General features: G+C 46.5%; 2 protein-coding genes across 5 annotated transcripts; one reads left to right on the top strand and one right to left on the bottom strand.

Annotated features, from left to right (window-relative positions):
• Positions 1-3,079: 3,079 nt before the first annotated feature.
• Positions 3,080-8,997, top strand: Oprl1 (opioid related nociceptin receptor 1). Of its 4 annotated transcripts, XM_034496768.2 has the most exons (5): positions 3,080-3,279; positions 3,764-4,008; positions 4,539-4,572; positions 6,379-6,734; positions 6,816-8,997. In XM_034496768.2, exons 2-5 carry the CDS (start codon positions 3,996-3,998, stop codon positions 7,337-7,339), a joined length of 927 nt encoding a protein of 308 aa, XP_034352659.1. In that variant the 5' UTR covers positions 3,080-3,279; positions 3,764-3,995; the 3' UTR covers positions 7,340-8,997. The 4 variants fall into 4 exon arrangements, with proteins under 4 accessions (XP_034352659.1, XP_034352658.1, XP_076786582.1 ...); XM_034496767.2 differs by lacking the exon at positions 4,539-4,572 and having other exon boundaries at positions 3,106-3,279; XM_076930467.1 differs by lacking the exons at positions 3,080-3,279; positions 3,764-4,008 and having other exon boundaries at positions 4,376-4,572; positions 6,816-7,482.
• Positions 8,998-11,798: 2,801 nt separating this feature from the next.
• Npbwr2 (neuropeptides B and W receptor 2) lies at positions 11,799-14,213 on the bottom strand. Its single transcript, XM_076928320.1, is given in 6 exon segments — positions 11,799-12,050; positions 12,052-12,328; positions 12,330-12,438; positions 12,441-12,707; positions 12,710-12,756; positions 14,155-14,213. Coding segments are annotated over 6 exon segments (1,011 nt in total).
• Between the last annotated feature and the right edge of the window lie 10,075 nt (positions 14,214-24,288).

Genomic DNA, 24,288 nt, shown 5'->3' on the forward strand with positions numbered 1-24,288 from the left:
CTAACAGGTCCTGTTGAGTCACTACGGGACAGAAGTGACTAAGACAGGTCTCAAAAATCAACCAGGCTCGGGTTTGTCCTCAAGGCCCAAACCAGGGCCAAAATGGGGCCCAACAAGGAGCCTCATGGGACAAGGAGAGACTGATCACAAAAGCAGAAGCCTCAGATGACAATCCTCCTACACCGGGCGCCAGGATTGGTGCCCAGCACTCAAGTTGCTACCCTGGCCTAGCAACCGCGCCTGAGCAACAGGAGGGCAGTTGTGCACCCAGCCCATCTCACTGTTGTCCCTTGCCATCCGCTCCACGCAGGCCAAGGCACCTAGTGACTGTCCAGGGCTCTGGGCCACTTGTCCTCCGCCGGCCCCTTTGCTTCCCATCCTTGGAACCCAGTCCCGCGTCTCCTACCTGTCCCCCAGCAGTGGCACTTTGGCATCATAGTGGTGGAAGGCAAGGATCCCAGGTGGGCAAAGTGCGTGTGGGTCAGCGTTCGGCCCGACGGCTGTGCCCCTGTCTTCCATGTACACTGGCATGGATGGGGAAGAGAGACGAGGGGCCCAACATTATGTCCTTTCAAAGGAAAGGACAATTCTATGTGTTTAACATTACTGGCCTGTAGATGAAAGGATCTTCATGTTTCCAACAAAAATCAGAGCTAGACCGAAGTCCAACGGTATAATGAATTTAATACTTGATGTCTAGAACCCACTCATGATCCTCAGGGTTCCAGAGGATAGTGGTACTCCTCTGACTCTGCCATCCACAATACACATAGCTTGTCTCACGGACTCAGGCCAGCTCCAGTCCAGACCTGCTGCTGTCCTTGGTGGTTGTCCCATAGTACTAGCATCTCCAAATTGCAGGGGTCTCTACTAGGTTGTAAGCTTACAAGCAGCCCCTCTTGAGTTCTTTTCAGAGACTTAACCTTGCCATATGGTACCGAGTCTCAGCCTTTCTCCATGACCCTTTCACTGTGACTGAGGCTGTACCCTGACCAGCACGCAGGAAGCAGAGGCAGAGAGGTAGGCAGATCTCTATGTCTGAGGACAGGACAGCCTGGTCTACAGAATAAGTTTCAGGACAGCCAGGACTACACAAAGAAGCCCTGCCGCAAACAACCTAAATAAATAAATAATTTATTTATTATTCATCAGTTTGAACTTATATGCCAATTTGATTATTTTTCCCCATAGCACTAAACAATTACTAATGCTAAATTACTAAGTTCCTGCAACTGAGGGCAGTAACAGGGACGGCATCTTAGAATAGGCCAGAGTAGAGCTGGATTGGGTGTGGGATCCATTGGGTGTGGAGTGAGGTGAAGCACACAGGAGCCACCCCAAGGTCATGAGAAGAAGGGACATTCTGTGGCTCTGTTCCGCCTACACTGAACAATGCTTACAGCATCCTCTTTGCAAATCTGGAGTCTGGACTGGAAAGCAGGTAGACTATTAGGGAAAGAGGCTCTGAAGAGGTGCAGAGACTGCTTGGTTGGTAACTCTGAGGTTGTGGGCCAGCTTTGCCTGGGGTGGGAGGGAAGGGGGGGTGGAGAGAGACAGAGGCAGTGACAAGAGAGTGCAAAGTTATGTGCTATATCTCCAGGGGCCTTGCTCTGTGCCCGACTGTTCCCATACTAGTTCACATCCTGTTTGTATTTTTCTCTTTGTGCCTACACACACTTTGTGGGTTTGTATATGTGATCCTTGTGTGCACCTCTGAGCACATATGCCTTGTGTCTCTGTGTCTCTATACTGCGCCTGTCTGGGTATCTCTATGTATGTTCTGTTTATTTGTGTCCTCATGTATCTCCTCGAGTGTCCATGTGTCTCTGAGAAGTCCTTGGAGACAGCTTGGGATGCTGAGTCCTGGGGTGTCTGTCTGCTCTGGCCTTTTCTGGTTGGACAGGTATCCTAGCAACACTTCTGTGAGTTGCCTAGCAACCAGGTCCCCATCCTTAGAGAAAGAGCAGGGTCTGGCTGTATGTGGGAGATCTGGCTCTCATTTAGTCCAGACAGGAATAACAAGCCTATGATCTGATGATGGCTAGAGACTCAGCATAGGATCCCTAGCCTGCATGACCTTAACTTATAGCTTTTTCTCAGTGGACTGTGACCCCTGTGCTGGCAAAGAAAGAGGTTCCTGGGAGCTTAGTGTCTCTGTGTTTTCTAAGATCTAATTCTGGGACTTAGATGTGGTATAGCTCCAAGCGACCGGCAGACCTGGCTTCCCCTTACCCCTGCCATATTGACAGGCAGCTTCAGACTTCAGAGGCTGCTTTCATTTGTGTGAGGATAATATGGCTGGCAATGGCCATGTGTAGTGGGGGTTCCTGGGTTCAGTTTTGTCTTGAGCTTAGTGTACATTGGGTATAAGCAGCACATAGTAGACTGAGGGCAGTACTGGGTCCTGAGTCCAGACAATCTCTTGCTTATTTGTGAGAAGGCCTTTACTTGGAGAATTAGTTGGGTCAGGATATTACTGTCGACTACTGTGGTATCCTGCCTTACTGGACACCTGGCTGAGGACAGTTCTGGGCAGGAAAGCTAGCAAAATCTGGTCTGGGCTAAGCTGTACAAAACAACATTTACCAGTGGTGGTGATGCATGCCTTTAATCCCAGCACTTGGGAAGCAGAGACAGATGTATCTCTGAGTTCCAGGACAGCAAGGCTACACAGGGAAACTCTGTCTCTAACCTGTCACCCCTCCAACAGAACAGAGCAAAACAACACAACACAACACAACACAACACAACATTTGCCTCACATCTGCCTCTAGGTGAGCATTTCTCTGTGCACATCTTGAGTGTGTTCTTGTGTCTAACACTGTGCATGTATACGTGTCTGAATTTCTGTTTATGTCTCCATTTTCGTATTTGTGGATGTCCCCATTGTGTGTCCCAGCTCCTGAGTGTGTCAGTCTTGGGTGAGCCCATCAAATTATATGTTCTCTAATCTTCTGTCTGTCCCCACTTGGTGTGGAGCCCAGGGGTTCTGGGGTGGTGATCTTCCTTTTATTTTTGGTTTCCTTCTCCAACCTGCACAGCCCCTCCTTCTCTCAGCCGCAGCCTTCTGCCCCTCCCCCTTCTGGCTGCCGCACTGGCTGCTGCGTCTAGTCAATATCTTATCTTCGGAGCAGGAGCTAGAAACCGTTCCCAGCCGGAGCAGACCCCAAGCTAGAGTGAGAAGCATTGCTCAGTTCACTGTGCTCCTGCCGGCCTTTCTGCTAAGCATTAGGGTCTATTTTGGCCCAGCTTCTGAAGAGGCTGTGTGTGCTGTTGGAGGTAAGAGGGGCTCTAGTGAGGGTTCCTGTAGCTGCTGACAGAGCTGGGGGTGGGGGAGCACTGGGGGTAGCTATGTGAAGTGCCTGAGCCTTGGGCATTTCTGGGTAAATTCCATGCCTTTTGTGCTCCACTGTGCCTTAGGACGGTTTGGGCGTTTTTTGTATTTGTATTTGGCTGGAGCCCCTGCGTCTCGGTGGGTGGCCATGTGTGCCTATGTAGCTACCTCCATGTTGCTTCTGTGTGAGTTTAAAACCCTAATGTGAGGTAACCCTGTGGGTGAATGTGCTCCCATGCCTTTGTGTGTGCCATCATGTGCCCATGCGTATGCCTTTGTTTGTGTCTGAGTGTCTATGTCTGAGTGCCTAGTGTTTGCGGATTCTCATGAAGGTGTTCATGTGCCTGTTAGTGTAGTTGTGCTGTGTTCCAAGGCCTCAAGTGGACTGTGTCTAGCACTGTGGTCACTTGTTTCTGTGCCCTGTTCCAGGAATTGTTCTGAGTGGCTTTGCAGGGTGACAGCATGGAGTCCCTCTTTCCTGCCCCATTCTGGGAGGACTTGTATGCCAGCCACTTTCAAGGGAACCTGTCCCTCCTAAATGAGACCGTACTCCTCAATGCTAGCCACAGCGCCTTCCTGCCCCTTGGACTCAAGGTCACCATCGTGGGGCTCTACTTAGCTGTGTGCATCGGGGGTCTCCTGGGGAACTGCCTCGTCATGTATGTCATCCTCAGGTAGGCTGGGCCCCATCAATCTGCGAAGGGGGAACCTGAGGCAGGAAGCTGTTCTGGATGAATCCGAACAAGTATGGGTTTTCTGCTTGCTCCATAAAATTTCTTTCCTCTCTGTTCAAGGGGCATGATTACCCTTGAAGTTCAACTCCTGTTCTGCCCCCATCTGTCTCAGACTAGGTGTCACCACCTGGAGGCTTGGTGCCACAGATAAATCCATGCCATGATGTCTGTGTGAATAACGCAGGATCCTGGGATTCTCAAAGAGAGGAAGAGGGGCTGGGGCTGGGCTGCAGCCCTTGTGTATTGGCTTTTGGGATCCCTGCTCATGGTGAATGACTTTAGCTGAGCCCGCACTCTACTGGTGCTCGAAGTGGGAACATTTGGAGGACTAAAAAGAAAGGCAGCAGCAGAGTCGGCAGGGGACACTGATGGGGGCAGTGCAAGGTGCAGTTCTGCAGATAAGAAAGCTGGGCAAGGAGAATGCAATCGGTAAATGTGTCGTGGCAATGATGGTCTCTGTTTTTTTCCAGCTGGGAGGGCATTGAGGGGGACTGGAGACAGCAGGTGAGGACTTGAATGCCAGAATGGGGACACCAAATTCTTTGGACATTGGGAAGACATGGGAGATCCTTGAATGGTGAATAGCTTGAGCAAGGTTCTTCACGGGTAGATACTCCCTCTTTTAAAAGGATGACTCTGAAGAAAGCTGTCATGGTCCCCCTTGCTGGTATTATGGTAGGTGTGGTATTGGCAGTGGAGGAAGGGCAGTGCAGCGTCCATACCCTGCCTCATCACAATTCTCTTAGTGTTTCTGAGCAACTGTTTTCTCCATTTGTTAATGGGAAATGTGGATTATATAACATATACAGGTGCATCTGTGCACATGTGTGTATATGCTATGTGACTGGACAGTGCAGTAGGAAAGGCCTTCCAAGTACTGATTGTCAGCAGAGGACCCTTGTGGGAAACTATTCTATGACCCGTGTGCCTCATGGTTAGAGAATATGTCTTTGGCAAGAGGTGCAGCAACCTGGGGCAGTTTATGAACCTTGCATTCCCTTCTTATCATCAGCATTTCTCTCCTACATTGTCCTCTGCATATTAAAACTCTCGAGCCATTTACTGCATTAGAGCAGACAAGGAATGCCATCTTTTCCACCAGCATCCCCAGAGAACTAGTCTCAGGAACTGCTGTAGCCACACTGGCTCAGGAGGCAACACATAGCATGTTTGAGTTGGGTGTCTGCCAGGAGTCAGAAAAACCTGCTCTGAGACCCATTTGCACCTTAGCAGTTCTAAGCCTTATGAAAGCTACTTAGCTCCTCTGAGCCTCAGCTTTCTTCTCCACAGAATAGGGATTAAATAACATTTTTTTGGGGGGGGGGCCTCAAATGAAATAAAATCTATGTGAAGAGCTTGGCTCAGATATCTACCATTATCATTGACATTTTATTTATTGTAGTTAAGGTCTCTGGGATTAATGTCTAAGAAACAGAACTTAATCCCAGATTCCCTGATAGCAACTAAACATCATGGACTACTGTTATCTCTAGTGCTACCACTACCGTACCACCATAACCACTATAACCACCACCATTACCACCTCTATTGTTTTCATCACCACCATCACTATAGTCACCTACCACTTTCATAAACATTAATTCATTCCATTAATATTAATTATTTATAGTGTTCCTAGCATGGTTCCCAGTACTTGGATACAATCAAACCTAACTAGTACATCTGTTTTCTTTACTAGAATTAAAAATATATTGTGTTTATTTATGTGTGTGTGTCTGTCTGAATGTGTAGGTCAAATGAGAAAGTTGGTTTTCTCCTTTTACCATATGTGTCCTGGAGATAGAACTCAGATCATCAGAATTGGTAATAAGTGCCCTTACTGGCTGAGCCATTTGGCTGGCCCACCATTTCCTGTTTTTATTGGTAGACAACATTGTGCACTTGGAAGATCTTTGATGAACTTTACAGGCAGTGCCCTGAAAAACCTCTGAGAGGAGTCTTAAGAGAGACCGAGAAGAGAAGAGAGCATCTCTCTCTCTCTTAATTCCTACCACAAACTCACATTCAGGTCAGCTATGCACTCAGGCACTCCTCCATGCTCCAACTTTTCCAGGGTAGTCCTGTCATAGATTTGAAATTTTTTTTATAGATGTCATAATCACATGGGAGAACTTGTTAAAGACCCAGGCTCAGTGGACCTTGGGTGTAGTACAGGATCAGCCATTTCATAAGCTTCTTTGGACTCTAGGGTTGAGAGATTCAAAGATGGTGACCCTCTTGGTGGTCCCTTTGCTGCCAAGTCTAGCCAAAATGTCCAAATGGAGCATTTCTTCTCCTTGTCCTCTACAGGCACACCAAGATGAAGACAGCTACCAACATTTACATATTTAATCTGGCACTGGCTGATACCCTGGTCTTGCTGACACTGCCCTTCCAGGGCACAGACATCCTACTGGGCTTCTGGCCATTTGGGAACGCACTATGCAAGACTGTCATTGCCATCGACTACTACAACATGTTCACCAGCACTTTCACTCTGACCGCCATGAGTGTAGACCGATACGTGGCTATCTGCCACCCCATCCGTGCCCTCGACGTTCGGACATCCACCAAAGCCCAGGCTGTTAATGTGGCCATATGGGCCCTGGCTTCAGTGGTTGGTGTTCCTGTGGCCATCATGGGCTCAGCACAAGTGGAGGATGAAGGTCAGTGTGTGGTCCTCTTCCCTGACCAGTTACTTCCCCATGGTTCTTGCTGGCCCCTCTGACCCCATTTCTCTCCTACAGAGATCGAATGCCTGGTGGAGATCCCTGCCCCTCAGGACTACTGGGGCCCTGTATTTGCCATCTGCATCTTCCTTTTTTCCTTCATCATCCCTGTGCTGATCATCTCTGTCTGCTACAGCCTCATGATTCGACGACTTCGTGGCGTCCGTCTGCTTTCAGGCTCCCGAGAGAAGGACCGGAACCTGCGGCGTATCACACGACTGGTGCTGGTAGTGGTGGCTGTGTTTGTGGGCTGCTGGACACCTGTGCAGGTCTTTGTCCTGGTTCAAGGACTGGGTGTCCAGCCGGGTAGTGAGGCTGCAGTAGCCATCCTGCGCTTCTGCACAGCCCTGGGCTATGTCAATAGTTGTCTCAATCCCATTCTCTATGCTTTCCTGGATGAGAACTTTAAGGCCTGCTTTAGAAAGTTCTGCTGTGCTTCAGCCCTGCACCGGGAGATGCAGGTTTCTGATCGTGTACGCAGCATTGCCAAGGATGTAGGCCTTGGTTGCAAGACTTCTGAGACAGTACCACGGCCGGCATGACTAGGCGTGGACCTGCCCATGGTGCCTGTCAGCCCACAGAGCCCATCTACGCCCAACACGGAGCTCACACAGGTCACTGCTCTCTAGGTTGACCCTGAACGTTGAGCGTCTGGGGCCTCGGATGGCTTTTGGTTTAGAATGCTCAGTTCTAGAGGAAGACCTTTAGCACCATGGGACAGGTCAAAGCATCAAGGTGGCCTCCATGGCCTCTGTCAGATTAAGTTTCCTCCCTGGTATAGGACCAGAGAGGACCAAAGGAGCTGCATAGAAACATCCACAACACAGTGGACATGCCTGGTGAGCCCATGTAGGTATTCATGGTTCACTTGACTCTTCTCTGGCTTCTCCCTGCTGCCCTGGCTCTATGTGGGCTCAACTTGAGGTATTGTAGTAATCATGTAGTCACTATTGTGACTACCTGTTGTGTGTTTTTGCTCTCAGCCTTTCAGTATTTCCACAGAACTGCTGATCATGCCTGGTGTTGCCTCATATTGCAGTGGGCAGCATTTTTTTTTTTTTTTTAAGTGAGACTGGCCCTTAAGCTTGGAGTTGCCTTGGAGCATCTAATTCTGACTCCACTGATACAGTCAGATTACCTGAGGTGAGTGAGCATCAGTGGGTTCTTGGATGGCTGTTTTCTGAAGATTCTGTTCATACTGTACTATGGAGTCTATGAAGGGAACTTCACATTTCATCTGGTACTGCCACTGCCTGCTGTATCGACCTGGGCCATCTTCTCAGCAGGAGGCCAGCAGGGGGACAAGACACAGAGCTTCCCTAAGGCTCTTTCCCTCCAAAACCACTGTGAACTCTTATTCTGCAGACTGCTTGGCAAGCCCTGCTTCTAGGTGTGTGTGAGGTAATCAAGAGAAAGCTTCGTGGCATCTGTAGGCTGCTCACAACATGGAGGTACCATGTGCTGCTCTTGGCTGCTTGGCACAGGCAGGTCAGAGCAGGAGAAAATACTGTCTCCACAGCCTCCCCCGCTGCCCAGCAGTCTCTTTTACTTGACATCAGAGGTCAGCAGTTGTACTGCTAGAAGCCTGGGAAGGAGGAGTGTCAGTCAGGATGTGTTCTATTCTATACCCACAGTGACCACCTGCTTCGTTTACAGGGTTAGGACATATCTGAGTAAGGCCTGAGCTTGCTGCCAAATTGGAAGTTGGCACCAAATGAAGAGCTGGTATGAGAGCTGAAGCCTAAAGTGGTTCATTTGAGACAATCTGCAAGGACTGTTGTGGTTTGGGGAACATTGGAAGAAGAGTCTGTACCTTGGAGATCTATTTGAGGGTTTACTGAAGAAGAGTCTTTGTAAATGCCCTTTCTATGGGTCAGATATCAAAACACCAGCAACTTTGGATAGAATCTGATCTTACACTGAGACCTTGATCAGGCGTTTTATGCCTTGCAGAACCTAGGCTGGTTTCTGTCTCAGAGAGACCTGGCCTTAACCATCTTTCTGAGGAGACCAGGGTTCTTCCTATGACACTTGTGCAGGAGCCATCAGCTCTAGTGCTTTCCTGGTAATGCTAGAAACGTTGTGAATTTGTATATCTCAATGTATTTAAGCAACAAGTGTCATTTCTGTGCATGCAGCTAGCCCTGAACCTGCCTCTGTGGTAATGAAGGCGTGTTCATAATAAATACTTACCCAGTGACCAGTACTGTCCACAAAATAAGTGTTTTTGACTCCAGCTACATAAGAGTAACTTCCTGGGTATTAATATGCACTGGAATGAGGCATAGGACCAGGGCGATGGGCTTTTAGTTCCGCCCTTAGGGAGCCTCTTGATTTATGGGAGGGAAACTAGTTTCTGGGTTGCACAGGCTGCTGCCTTTCCTTCTCACAAGACAGTGACTATCTTCTCTCCCCACCCTCAGGGACAGTGGGTAGACACCTTTCTTCACAGCTTTTCTTTGTAGACTCTCACCATTTGAGCAAATCTAATGGAGTTATGGTGATAACAGAGCAGAGAACCCTATGCTATTGAGATCTACCTGCTGGCTCTTGTCTGTGTAGGCCCAATCTGGCTCCAGTTGACCCTCAGGCAGATGGTCCTTGTCAGGTGGGCTTTGAAGAGGGTCTTATGTGCCAAACAAAGGCCTTGCTTCCACTACAGGGCGGGTGAGCCAATGCTTGGTTTTATACAAGTTTTAATGCCACTGGCCTTTTTTTTTTTTTTTTTTTTTTTGTCTAGCAGTTTATAAGCAATAGATATGAATGTCTCACAGGATTAAAAAATGCAGTTCATGCAGGTGTGGTGGAGTGGATTCTATGAGATTATGTTTTTGTTGCCTTTATAGAAAGATGACTTCAGAGTTGTATATGTCACATTAATAGTAATAGTGAGGTGGTAGGGTTTCAACCTCATGACTTATTCCCATAGCAAAGTCACCTCCTAACACCATCACATTGGGGGATAGGATTTCAAAGTGTGTGTGTGTGTGTGTGTGTGTACACAAACACACTAGTAGTTCTTAACAAACACATTGGTTTCTAATAGAAATTCAGCATCAAGGGAAAATTTCCCTCCCTGATGAAATTATAGTCCCTAGGAGATTGTATGCTCCTGACAGGTGGTGGAGTTCTGGGCTGCTGACCCTGGACAGTGTCTTCAAGGAGGTTAGCCATCAGGGGAGGAGCCTGAGAGATGAATATACCTCCCTGGCTCTCCAGGGCTATGTCCCTTCCCCATTCTCTCCCCTTCTGTCTAACACAGCCTCACCCCTAGCTGTTTTTGTTCACTGTCAGGCTTGATCAAGTCTAGTTTTTCTGAATCTGAGTCTCCTTCTCTGTGCAAAGGGAATCGTGTAGGCTTCCTCTTGGGGTTATGTGAAGGGTAGGATGTATGTGATCAGGTAGGGCCCAGAAAAGCCTCAGAAAAGGCTTTTTACCTCAGAAAAGCCAGGCTTCATCAGCTGCTTTGGACGCTTTCCACCAGAGGGCACTGTAGCCCCAATGTAGGCCCAGCCAAGGTACCTAAGTGAGATTCAGGTACTTAAGTAGGGTTAGGATATCCTTGGCAGCAGGAGCCAGAGTATAGGGGTTTTGTGGAGTAAGTCAGACTCCTGAGTTCATGGAAAACAAAGCTAGTTCTAACACGATCCTGGTGAGAAGCACCCTTGGTCTAGCTGGCTAGCCTTGGGGAGTGACAAGAGAGGCAGGCCATTCCCTTTGCTGGGCTGTGGGTGAGAATAAAGGTCTGTATAAGTACCACTTACTAAATGATTTTGCCACTAGAGCATCAAAGGGAACAAGGGTTTGGAATCTTCAGAGGAAATTTGGCTGATACCTCCTCTGTTGTGGTCAGCTCTGACAAACTAGAGCCAGCTGAGAGGCTATCCCCAAGGGTGCCTGACTCTTTCACAACCTGGTCCATTCACCAATGTGTTCCCCTCCTGGTCTTCATACCCACTCATCTTCCACTCACTCTGTTCTTTCTTCACACATTCTTCACCCAGTGCACCTGCTTTTACCACTGTCTGTGCCCTGAACACAGTTCTGGAAAGCAAGATGTTTTGCTGCATCTGTTTATAAGGGGCTCTTGTCCTGAAGGGGTTCTCTTACTCGGGAGCAGTGTGTACTAATTAGGCTTTGCTGAAGTATAACTGTATAGTGAAGCAGGCACAGCTTGATCTCAGCAGAGCTGTGGTGTGGGTGGTGGTTTAAAAAGTGCCCATGGAATGGCTGTCTTCAACCATTCCTCTCTAATATTCAGCCTGTGTCAGGGCTGAGAGTGGATTCGGAGACTAGATCACAGGGCTGTTTGCCCAGTTTTCCTCTTGACTTTCTGATCCCCTGGTTCCTGTGAGAGTGCTCCAGAAGCTTGTAGAACATTCATGCCTTGCCAGCAGCTGTGGGAGCAGGACTTCTTGAAAGAGATTCCACCCATTGTCTAGTCTCTAAAGGATCTAGACCTCACCAGTGTTCTGCCTGAAGTCTCATGGGAAGTTGAGCCAGAGCATTTGAATAAGCCACTCCCCGGTTTTGGATCCTCAGAAGCTAAACACTTCTTGTCTCTCAGCATCTAAATTTTTGTTGCACAATAGGCAATAGCTCCGGGGAGATATCAGGAGAATGACATTTAAGGGCGGACTAGAGGTATGAACAGCAAAGTTGTCCAATACTGTCTGGCTTAGATGAAGGTCTGAGTTCTCTGGCAAGCTTGAGTACTATGGTATGGAGATTCTTGCAGGTGTCATGAGGTGTCAGAGTCCTGGGTCATGACAGTATTTGGCTTTACTGCTGAAGTGCCTGTCCTTTGATAACCTGTCAGTTTTACAAAGGTTCCTGTTCTAGGACACATAGAGTAATAGCCAGGGGGCTATCTCTGTGTCCATCTTCTGTGGGTGATCATACTTAGGGTGCTTGCTACCAGGACCAAATTTCCTGCTATTGTCTCCTTAGGGATGTGTAGGAAGCAGAGGTACAGAAAGGGAATGTCATGGTTGTTTGTATTTATCTGTATAGAGAACACAGGTATAAATATGAAAAGACAGAATATCCCCTGGCTTGGTCAACCACTGCTCTTGGAGATGGCAAAAAGCAAGGATGCCCAGTCCTCCCGAAACTTATGGTACAGAAATTCTTGCAGAAGTTGCCATTTAGGAATGAGTTCAAGAACGGATGGAGGCATAAGTTGACATAGCTGAGGCTGGTGACGGCATAGGAGATACTAATAACCAGGAATATGTGGGGCATGCCTGTAGTGTATATACACATATAGTGTAGGAATATGGAGGGCCGCCACAGAGGCCAGGTGGAAGGGCATCCAGCAGAGGAAGCACACCGCCAACACAGTGAGGACCAGGACAGTTATCTTCCTCTGGCCTTGCCCGGAACCTTGGTGCCAGAGGAGCGTCATGGTCCGAGGTCTGTGCAGCAGGTCCACTTATGACCTGCAGGTGACGCTCAATGGCACTGCAAAGCTGCGAGCCAACAGATATATGTGGCTGGCCTGAAACCAAGCCCACTCTGGCCTCGGGAAACAGCCCACAGCTGGGTGCCTGTAACTCATTGCTGCAAACATGGGCAAAGGAACAGAAGAGCGGAACCATGATGGTGACAGCTAGCCAGATACAAAGGCTGGCAACTTTTGTCCCCTCTGGGTGTGCCTAGGCAATTGGCACCATTGCACAGTGGCCAGCACCACTAAGTAGCACCCCACACTCATCACAACCGAGGCGTAGATGTAATAGTCAGTGGTCAGCACCAGTTTGCAGAATGGCTCCCCAAAGGGCCAGTGCTGTAGCCGGTACTCAGTGATGTTGGCTGGGAACACCAGCACAAAGAGCCCATCAGCAATAGCGAGGTTCAGGGCAAACACATTAGTTACTGTTTTCATCTTTGGTGCCCTCAGGATCACATAATGATAGCCAAGTTACCAGTTAGACCCACAGCACAGATCACGGAGTAGCTGTTGACAGGTTATGTTGGCAGGAGCTGGCAGGAGCATGTGGCACACAGTAGCTCTGCACAGTGGCTCAGAGAAGGTGGTATTGGGCTTCTGGGCTCTAAGGGTATTTCTGATTCTGTCTGTAGGCACTAGGGGAGCTGTGTATTTTTGTCATGCATCTTGGTAGATCTCATGCCTCCTCCTCCTCCTCTTCTTCTTTCCTTTTTTTTGGGGGGTGGGGTGGGGGCAGAGTTTCTCTGTGTGTAACCTTGACTATTCTAGAACTTCTTGACCATGGTGGTTTTGTACTCACAGAGATATACCTCCTGAGTGCTGGGATTAGACATAAACTACCACTGCCTACTTCTAAGCATGCACACAGTGTGTACATTGCATGTATGTGTGGGCCCGTGTTTGCTTGCATGGGTTTCTGAGGGTAGCTCTGCACTATATTCAAAGGAGTCTGTATGTATCCTTGTATAAATATTGGGCTGGAGGACTGCTTGTCTTCATATGAAGTCAAATGTTGACCATAGACAACCTATTTCTGTTTCTGTCTTTTATCAGCCATGAGAGGCCATGGAGAAAGGTGCTTGTTCCTACACTGGCTCCTGGCCCCTTCCCTGTGGCACTCGGGGAAACTACTGGAAGCCAAGACCTTCTCTATACTCCTTGCATACTTTTCCCTAAATGGGAACTGCTCAGTCAGTCCTAGTCATGAATAGCTGGGCTGCCTCTCTGGCTGTGCTTTTGTGGCAGTATTGTGTTGAAGATGAGCTGCCAGTTTAATTTGGATACTTTTTCTTCGTCTACATACACATGGTGGTGGGAGGGGGAAGATGGAGTAGTTTGGTTTTAGCCTGGGGGGATGTGACTGTCCATTGAAGCTTTGCCCAGTGCCTTCTGGGGTACAAAGCCATCACCCCACATCCACAGGTCAGCTTCTTCTGTGAGTTAATCTCCCAAGTCTTTTTGTTCCATGTTTTTTTCTGAGCTGGATCCGGATAGGAGTATGGACAGTGACCCTGAGTGCCTCAAGGTTACTGGGCCTGAGCTATGTTAAGGAATACCAGGTGGGAGCAGTCATGGATGCTTCCTTGTGGATACTGCACTCAAAGGTGGGTCAGCACTGCCTAGTAGGTCTGTTGGTATTTCTGGAGGAGCACTTCATTGAGAGAGACTGAGGCCCCTGAGGTCAACCAGCAGACATGGTCAGCAACTATGAGGAAAGTCTTTATTAAGCTGAATTTAATGAGTTGGGGGGGGTGCTTGTGGGATAAAACAGAGGTACTGGGTCTGTTCAGAGCTCTGGGAAACCAGAGATGTGACAGGTTCAGGTCTGTGTCAGGCTTGACTGATCTCAGATTCTTCCCCTGGCAAAAGGGGGTGGTTAGGTCTTCTGTCATCTAGTTTGTGTACCGAGTCTTCCTCCCGCGAATCTTGTCAGCATAGAGCTGGCCCGTGCTCTCTGTTGTCATCATTACCATACATCTCCTCTTGCTTCACCTTACACACACTAAATTCATCACTCCCCACCTTTTCCCAGAGCTTGTTCTAGGCAAATCTTCCCTGTAGTCCAGGAGGGGAGTGGACTGGTGTTACAACGCATCCTTGAGAGTATAGAGCCCGCTCTTGTCTTCCCGCCAGACTCCTGACCCCTTTAGCCAACTCTTTCACCTCAGTAGTCATCAGCCCAGTTAAAAGTCCCTCCAAGACTTCTTTCTTCCTGAGCATGGCTTGGGGAGTGCCCTGGGTAAAAAAGGAGAAACAAACATGGTAATGGGGACCCTGTGGTAGGAGAAAAAGGGATGAGGCTGGGAATGATGTGGTTTGGGCCACTGAGGGTTATCAAATGTAGGATCTAAGCTGTCACAGCCCTTAGGCCCAGGCTGTTGTGGGTGCCAGTCATCCTGGCACAGGTCCACATGTGTGGAGACCCCAGATGCCCCCTTTCCCCTCTACTCACACCTCACCTGTGGCCTCTGCAGCTTGGCAGCTGTCCGTATAGCTCTTACACTTGGGCTAAGACAGCTGCTTTGTTCCGCTTGGCAGGGCATTGTCCCAGAGGAAAGCTTTGCTTCATGAAAGGATTTTCACTTTCAGAAATGAATTGGTCTTTGCAGCCTGTTGGGTGTGAGGGGAGAGGCTGTGGAGGGAGCCAGGTGTCAGCTGTACAGGGTGGGGGTGGGGAAATGCCCTGCAGTGACAACCAGACTTGCTGGAAGTGCTGGGGCAGGGTTGGGAGGATGGGGTGGTTGAGTATGTGGTGGGTTAGGGGTCTGGATACTGTAGGCTTGCATCTGGGTTTCGTGCGTGTATGTGTTTGTCTCTGGGCTCCAGAGAAGTGATCTTCCCAGGATAGAAGGAAGAAGAGGGTGTGGCACCTGGCTGTTTATGTGAGCTAGGAACAGAGATAGCAGTCATCAACAGGAAAGCCCAATTGTAGGGCTTTATCCTTATCGTCATTTCATGTAGATATGGCAGTCAACCTCCATCTACCGTACCTAGGCACCTGGAGGTGCCTACAGAAGCAAACCAAGACAGATATTGGTGGAGGAGATGATTTTATTTTTTGGGCTTGGGAAAATGGAATAGAGATAATGCATCTCTCCTTTATAAATTTATTTTTATTTTCTCTATAGTTTTTAATCTGCTCTGTTATAGTAGTGAAACATAAAAGGATAGAAAGGATATGACTGCTATGGGGTGTGGTGGAGGAGAAGGTTTATTATAGGTAGGTAGGAGAGCATGTGTCCCAGACACATTTGGGAGAGTCCAGAGTGGTCATGACCCTGAGGTCATGACCATGACCCTGCGGAGAGAGAGAAGAGGAAGGAGAGGAGAGAGAGGGAACCAGGAGCAACAGCCAAGAGAGCAAAGGCAGAAAAAGGGATGGGTGACCAAAATGTCTTGATTACATAGAGAAGGACCTCTAGGGGACAGGCAGCTCAGCCCCTGGGCTGGAGAGTTCAGGGTAGAGGGCAGCATATGCCAACCATACCCTGTAACAGATAGGGACTGAGGGATGCTGGGAGAACCTGTCAGGTCTGCTTTTATATGTTAAATAGGCACCTCAGTTGTTTTTCTCAGGTGTGAAAGTTAACAAGTACAGATATGCTTGAGCACATGCATATATGTGCCTGTTTCTCTCAGTAAATCAAGGCTTTATCCTAGACAGACACAAGCAACTCAGAGTCAGCTTCATGACAAAAATAGAGCCACCATTCTCATTCTCTCTCTCTCTCTCTCTCTCTCTCTCTCTCTCTCTCTCTCTCTCTCTCTCTCTCTCATTTGTTATTTTGTTTTTTCAAGACAGGATTTCTCTGTGTTGCCCTGTCTGTACTGGAACTCACTCTGTAGACCAGGCTGGCTTGGAACTAGAGATCTGCCTGCCTCTGCCTCCTGAGTGCTGGGATTAAAGTGTGAGCCGCTACCACTGCCTGCTGCCATTTTCTTAAGGAAGCTGAGAAAGACTATTTGTAAAGCAGTGGAGCAGGGTGGCCCTTTTTGTGCACAGGTTCTGGGTTGTCCACAGTTTTCACTCTGCCAGAACTCAGCTGCTAAGGAAGGGGTGGGTCCCCTTGGTGTTTGACACTATATGCCAGTGGTCTAAGTCTTGTGAGCTCAGGGCTAGGGGAGCTTGGCTATTTGAGTAGGGACTTCTGCTGGTCCTTGGGTCCTAAGCCGTTCATCAATTCATAGGAATAACGCTGTAAATAGAGTTGACAGCTGGACACCTCTGAGTATGGAGACAGGAACAGAATTATGTGGCACTGTCTGTTGAGAAGGAATTTCCTATGTATATACAGATTAAGAGCTTTTTAGAGAACTGCAGGTGGAGAGGCTTCCTGTCAGGGCTTCAGGCCAGAAATTCTTTGGGGCAAGAGTGAGGAGCAGGAGTCTTTGCGGGATCCTTTCTTAGGGAGTGAATGGGACAGAGAGACCAGAGGTTGGGGTGATGTTAGTCTGGAGTCACGAGGCTGTGGGCAGCTGCAAGTTTAACAAGCAGGAGGCAAGGCCACCTGGTTTGGTGGACGCTTTTCAGGTTTCCTCTGTCAAAGCTGGAGATTAAAGCTGCTGGTTGTCTGCTCCCCACCCCCAAGTGTGCTTGTGTAGGTGGCCAGTCCGCTCTGGGAACCTGCCTGTTAAGTTTCCAGTGTGACTTAGTGCTAACTGGAAGGAGCGTATTACTCCCCCTGGGCCTCAGCACTTATACTCAGTGCTAGGATTGTTTAATGCAATTAACTTAAGTGCTTACAGTCTTCCACCCTCCCCCGCCTAAAGACCTTCATCAGAGAGAAAAAGTGGGAGGGAATGAGTCCAGCAAGTCAGGGACAATCTTCCAACCGTGGTATTTCCTCCCCACCCTGGCCCAGAGCCAAGACAGATGCCAGGAAATGGTCCCCACCTTGGGTCAGAAGCTGGTGGCTGCCCTCACTTTTGCCTAGTGCCTATTTCCCGGGGCTTCATCTTTTTACTGAGGATGGTTTCAGGGAAGACTGGTCACTGCACTCAGCCCTAGGGAGTGTCCCTGGGGATCTTTGGGCACAGTAAAGGCTAGTCAGCATAGCTGTGTAGAGTCAGGTGTAGAGTTGGAGGGTTGTATTCTATTTCCATCTGGGGGCAGTTGTGACCATTAGCTGTGGACAGTACCGGCAAGGTGGTCAGGGAATGGCTAGGTATCAAGTCTCTGGCTTCACTCAGTGTGCATGTGGACATGCTGGTGGGTACTGTTAAAAATAAGTTCAGAGCTACAAAGAAAAATCATTACTTCAAAGTCTCTGGACAAAGAAACACTTCATTCTTGATCAAAACGGTGTGCTTGGGAGACTGAACACACCAAGACAGGAAGTGCACCCAGGTTTCTATTCTAACTCAGGTGGTGACTGTGTTTTATTTACCCCCATTGGCTGGTGTCTGACCACACAGTCTTAATTGATTGGCTAGCCTTTAAGAATTAGCACACAGGAAGCCAAGGAAGGGAAAAGGGGTTGCTGGAGGCAGGAGAGTCGTTGTTCCAGGCCATCTAATTCCTGGAATACAGCAGGGGGCTTTTGTGTAAACAAAGGTTTACACTGTGTGTGTGTATGTTAAAACATTTTCGTAAAAATAGTCTTACAAGGTGGAGAATACAAAAAGATTTGATTTGTCCTAAACACAAGTTTATAGTATTTGATAGAAAAACCTCATGTTTACTATTTCTTACAAATCTCTCCTTTTATTTTTAAACATTTTTTTTTCTTCAAAATCATTAAGATGTCGGCTCTCTTTTTCTGTCTTATCCAGAGTAAGAGACTGCAATAGTGAGGGAAAACCTGTCAAGTAAATAGTTGATACAGTTAGCCAGGGTTAAGCCCAAGTACAAATAATTAATTATTCTACCTAACTCATTAGCATGGTTTAAGGTGAGCTCACCTTTCTAGTGGTGGTCTCTTGGCCAGGAGACTGGCCTGGCTGCACTGGAATGTTAGGTCTGTACTTAGACCAGAAATTCTATTCTCTTGACCAAGAGTTTTTCTAAAAAAGTATTTATTTATTTATTTATTTATTTATTTATTTATTTAACATATGAGTGCTCTATCTGCTTGTACTCCTATGTGCCAGAAGAGGGCATCAGATCTCATTACAGATGGTTGTGAGCCACCATTTGGTTGCTGTGAATTGAATTCAGGACCTCTGGAAGAGCAGAGTTATCTTCACTTCTGAGTTATCTCTCCAGCCCCAGAGTTTGTCTTAACAGGCCTTCATTGCGACTTTAACACTCTCCCCAAAGAGGTAACCAGAGAAACATGCAGAACCAGTAAACAAGGCCCTAATCTCCTCTTCCTCAGTCAACTCACCATAGGGAATACTCCCATCTGTGTGTACTTGGCAGCAGTTGGCATAGCAACGGGAGTAGAAACCATAGGCACTTGCATAACTTCTTCATGCAACTTACTTGTACCTTTAGCCTGCTTGATCGCAATCACATGCCGTTTCCGTTTGATAATAGGCTGCTGCTGTGCACATCCTACTTTATAACTTGGTGGGTCAGATAACATCCAACTCATGACGGACAGCTCAGGTGGCATGGTAACTTGGTGACCCATTGTCAAACATTCAGTTTCCACTAAGGCCCAACAACAGGCCAAGAGTTGCCCTTCAGTGGAAAAACAGTTGTTTGCAGATGATGGTTGAGCCTTGCTCCAAAACCCCAAATGTCTTTTCTGTGATTCACCTGTAGGAGCCTACCAAAGGCTCCAAACAGCATCCCCATCTGCCACTGACTCCTCAGGTACCATGAGTCTGCTGGATCACTTGGTCCAAGTGGTCGAGCGGCCTGCATAGCAGTCTGTACCTGTCGAAGAGCCTTCTGTTCCGAGTGTGCTACACAAAGCTAGCAGCTTTCCCAGTCACTTGGTACGTGAGTCAGAGTAATACCCCCAAGTGAGCAATGTGCTGTCTCCAGAATCCAAACAAGCCCACTAAATGTTGTGCTTCTTTCTTGGTGATGGAAGGGTCCAGGTGCAATCATTTACCCTTTACCGGTTAAGGAATATCTCTGTGTGCCCCACACCACTGGACTCAGGTGTAAGAATTTCACTGAGGTAGAAGACCCTTGAGTTGGATTTATTTCCTACACTCTGATGCACATATGCGTCATCAGTGAATCCAAAGTGGTTGCTACCTTCTGCTTACTTGGACCATCCAGTATAATGCAATCAATTTACTACACCAGTGTGATATTTTGTGGAATAAACAGATGATCAAGATCTCTTTTAAATTATGATACAGGGCTGAGGAGTTGATATATTCTTGAAGTAAAACTTTAAAGGTATACTGCTGGGCTTGCCAACTGAAAGCAAATTGCTTCTAGGGGTCCTTATGGACAGGTACTAAGATAAAGGCATTTGCTAGATCAATAGCTGAAAGCCATGTATCAGGAGGTGCGTTTATCTGCCAAAGTAAGAACACCACAGCTATTACAGCAGCCGTGATTGGAGTCACTACCTGACTGAATTTTTGAAAGTCAACTGTTATTCTCCATGGGCCATCTGACTTCTGCACTGGCCAGACAGGAGAGTTAAAGGGTGAGGTGGTGGGAACACCATCCTTACACCTTTTAAATCCTTGATGGTGACACTAATTTCTGCATTTCCTCCAGGGATGTGATACTGTTTTTGATTCACTGTTTTTCTTGGCAGAGACAACTCTAAAGGCATCCATTTAGTGTTTCCAAACACAATACCTCCTACTCCACAGGACTGGGAACCAATGTGAGAATTCTGCCAACTGGGCTGGGGTGGCACATATCCTTAATCCTAGCACTTAGGAGGTAAAAGAAGGCAGATATCTATGAGTTTGAGGCCAGCCTGGTCTACAGAGTGAGTTCCAGGACAGCCAGAGCTATACAGAGAAACTCTGTCTCAAAACAATAGAAAAGAAAAAAGAATTCTGCCAATTTCTAAGTCTATCTATCGCAGTTATACATTCTGGGACTGAGGAAATACCACTGGATGAGTTTGGGACCCAGAAAACCTACTGTGAGTCAGATTTCAGCCAAAACTCCATTAATCACCTGACATAAATCTTCCTTTAACTGGAGGTCCAGTGTTTCTTGGGATCTTCTGGAATCAGTGTCAATTCAGAACCAGTATCCAATAGACCCTGGAGAGTCTGATTGTTTCTTTTTCTTCAGAGTACAGTTAACCTGTAAGTCCCTCTAAGGAAAGACTGGAGAAAGGCTAACAGTAAAACTTTTAGGTATTTTATTAAGGTCTTTTCTCAGGGGAACCTGGCTGTCCCTTCATTCAAAGGTTTCTGGGTCTGCAAACTGGCTCAAGACTGGAATTGGTTCATGGGCTGAGATTCTGTTCTGCCACAATCCAGTGAAGCGTCTCTTTCTTTCATTTGTTTGAGATTTTTTTCCTGCTTATACATATCAAACAAAAATGTAGTAGGCTTCTTATCTATTTCATGCCTGGAAACCCCATGATTGAATTGTCTGGTACCAAAGGTCCATACATGTCCGACCAGTATAGCATTCACGTTGCCTGTGCTGACCGATGTGGGTCAGACCACTGTGAACATGGCTTTGTATATGGCACCCATTATGATAACTATGATTATCTTGCCTTTGGCAATTTAGTGCTGCCACCTGGCCCCTGCTACCTCGGGGTCCAATTAAACCCACTGCATTTAGCAGCAGTAGCTCCAACCCTTAAGGTCTGGCACAAGGAAAAGAGCAACAACAAAACTCTTCAAATGTGCTGGTGCCCTCCTCACCATTTTGCATCTTACAGGATCAATGAAGGGCGTATCTCCTGGGCCTTCTCTTTGTGGAGAATTAGGTTTTACATAGCATATCCCCTCTAGCATTGCAATTTCTCTGAGCCTTAGAAGCCTTTTGTACCAGGTGTACCAGGCATCACCAACTCCTTGTCAGTAGGCCATCTTTTGACAAATGTTTCAGCTAATCATTCAACCAAACTTTTGACATCTTAAAAACAAACAACTGTGTTACCTCTCATATTAAACCTAGGATCTTCATTCAAAGAGCCCATATCAACAGACTCAGCCAAATTCAGGTTCATGTTTCTTCCATCATTACCCCACATCCTTAAAATCCATTCCCACACATATTTTCCAGACTTCTGACTGAATGAATTAGCAAACTCATTAAGCTCTTTAGAATTGCACCCCTCCCCATGGACTACACTCTGTCATAGGTATAGAGGCAGCTGCTGGTGGCCCTGAGGGACATCAGTATTGTCTTGCCTGGCATTTCCTTGAGACATAGTCACTGCTGGTTTAGCATACAATGAACAATTAATTTCCTCAGTCAAACATGGAAAAGACAATCTTTTCAGGAGTTGAGGTGTGAGTTTATCTTCTTCGGAGGGCAGAGACTGCTTCTTTGGATGAGCCAAACCCTTGAGAGTCTGAGGGTTCAACATTCTCAGCTTCAGTAGGTTCTTCCCACACATCCCTATCCCAGGTTACAGGGTCCCATTCTTTTCCAATTAATGCCCTTACTTTAATCGGTGACACCCTCTGAGGCTGGGGCTTGATTTTTTTTTTTTTTTTTGCCATGATTCAGCCAACCTTATAATGAGGACTTCGATTTGATTTCCTGCAACTTGAGCTCTGTGGCTGCTGGAGAGAAAATTCTCTTCCAGGGCACACATAGAAACCTTTAGATTGTTTATGTGCACATGAAGCCAGTCAATTTTATCACTAAGTTCATTGTTCTCCTCCACTGTATTCTGAGAGGTTAGAAGTTGGTTAATTTCTCACAGAGCTCATTCTTTTCCTTTGTCAATTTATCCAGAGATGTTAGGAGCAAGCAACCAGCATCTTCATTTCCCTAATTTTTCCACAAATTGTCGAAAGTTTTATATACAGAATCATTAAATCTATTGCCTCTCACAATTGGCGCATCAGGATAATCCAATGCCTTTGCCTCCCTAACTTTATAAAATAGTTGACACTACGGACTTTCAGTACTCTCTGAGGTTACAAAAGAAGCTTCAGTAACTGGAGGTGTTGGTAAGTTGGAATGCCTATTTCAGATATTTTTAAAAAATTCACCTTTCTATTTCTGTTGCTCTAGAAACCACTTCTGGTACCAAAATCTGTATTAGAGTTTTCTAAAGGAACAAACTTAAAGCATAAATGATAAAAATATGATTTACTAAAATGTTTTACAGGCTGTGGTCCAGCTAGTTTAACTATGGTTGTATACCAATGGAAGGTCCAAGAATGCAGTAAGCATTCAGTCTACAAAGCTCTTGTCTCAGCTGGTGTTCAGTAGACGCTGAAATCCCAAAGTAGACTCTAAAGCCAGTAAAGGAATGGACTTGCTAGTGAGAGCAAAAGCAAGCAGGCAAAGAGAGAGCAAGCTTTTTTCTTCCATGTCTTTTATATAGGCTGCCATCAGACAACGTGGCCCAGATTAAAGCTGTATCTTCTTATCTCAAAAGATCTGGATTATGGGGCAATGATGGCTCATGCTTTTAATCCTATCACTCCGAAGGCAGAGACAGGATCTCTGAATTTGAGGCCAGACCAGTCTACTACAGAGTGAGTTCCAGAACAGTCAGGGCTACACAGAAAAATTCTGTTTCAAAAAATAAAAGGAAAAAAATGCCATTTGTATTTTAGTTAATTCTAGATGTAATCAAGTTGATAAACAAGAATACCCATCATCCCAAGCATCTATCCATTCACATATCTATCCATGCATCCATCCATGTATCCATGCAACCATGTATCCATGCAACCATGCATCTATCACCCAGCCAAATATTTATCGATCTTCTATCTATCTATCTATCTATCTATCTATCTATCTATCTATCATCTATTATATCCACTAACCACCCACCACACCTACCATGTATCCACCTTTTACTAACTATTCATCTGTCCATTGCTATTTATGTCAAACCTTTAGATAAAATTCAATATGAAACCACACCAAAACATAAGCTTCAAAATTAATTGTTAAAATTAAATTTTTATGTGTTAGAGTGTTTTGCCATGACACATGTATATGAATGTGTGTGTGTGTTGCAAACATGACTGGTGCCTGTAGAGGCCAGAAGAGAGTGCCAGACAATTGGAATTGGAGTTAATGGCCTGTTATAAACAACCATTTGGCTGCTGGGAACTGAATCTTGCTCTTTTGCAAGAGGCAAGTGTTCTTAACTACTGAGCCACTCATCCAGCAGTTAATATTAATTTTAATGTTTTGATTATGTATGTATATATATATACACATATATACATATATACATACATATACATGTGTGTGTGTGTACATATATATGTGTGTGTGTGTACATATATATGTGTGTGTGTGTGTGTATCTGTATGTGTGTGTGTGTGTATCTGTATGTGTGTGTGTGTGTGTATCTGTGTGTGTGTGTGTGTGTGTGTGTATCTGTGTGTGTGTGTGTGTATCTGTGTGTGTGTGTGTGTATCTGTGTGTGTGTGTGTGTGTATCTGTGTGTGTGTGTGTGTGTGTATCTGTGTGTGTGTGTGTGTGTATCTGTGTGTGTGTGTGTGTGTATCTGTGTGTGTGTGTGTGTATCTGTGTGTGTGTGTGTGTATCTGTGTGTGTGTGTGTATCTGTGTGTGTGTGTGTATGTGTGTGTATCTGTGTATAGATTTATGCTCATGTGTGTACATATATATATGTGTGTGTGTGTGTATCTCTGTGTGTGTGTGTGTGTGTATCTCTGTGTGTGTGTGTGTATCTGTGTATAGATTTATGCTCATGTGTGTACATATATATGTGTGTGTGTGTGTGTGTACATATATATATGTGTGTGTGTGTGTGTATCTGTGTGTGTGTTTGTGTGTGTATCTGTGTGTGTGTGTGTATCTGTGTGTGTGTGTGTGTGTGTATCTGTGTGTGTGTGTGTGTGTATCTGTGTGTGTGTGTGTGTGAATGTGTGTGTGTGTGTGTATCTCTGTGTGTGTGTATCTGTATATATATATATATGTGTGTGTGTGTGTGTGTGTATCTGTGTATAGATTTCTGCTCATGTGTGCTTATGCTCATGTGTG

This window comes from Arvicanthis niloticus, chromosome 2 (assembly GCF_011762505.2).
Source record: "Arvicanthis niloticus isolate mArvNil1 chromosome 2, mArvNil1.pat.X, whole genome shotgun sequence".
NCBI lineage: Eukaryota > Metazoa > Chordata > Mammalia > Rodentia > Muridae > Arvicanthis > Arvicanthis niloticus.

Excerpts from the sequence above, each read along its gene's own strand:
- Oprl1 (XM_034496767.2), top strand. The coding sequence starts at position 3,797 with ATGGAGTCCCTCTTTCCTGCCCCATTCTGGGAGGACTTGTATGCCAGC. Across the intron at positions 4,009-6,378 it reads GTCATGTATGTCATCCTCAG|GCACACCAAGATGAAGACAG; the intron begins GTAGGCTGGGCC and ends TGTCCTCTACAG. Across the intron at positions 6,735-6,815 it reads AGCACAAGTGGAGGATGAAG|AGATCGAATGCCTGGTGGAG; the intron begins GTCAGTGTGTGG and ends TCTCTCCTACAG.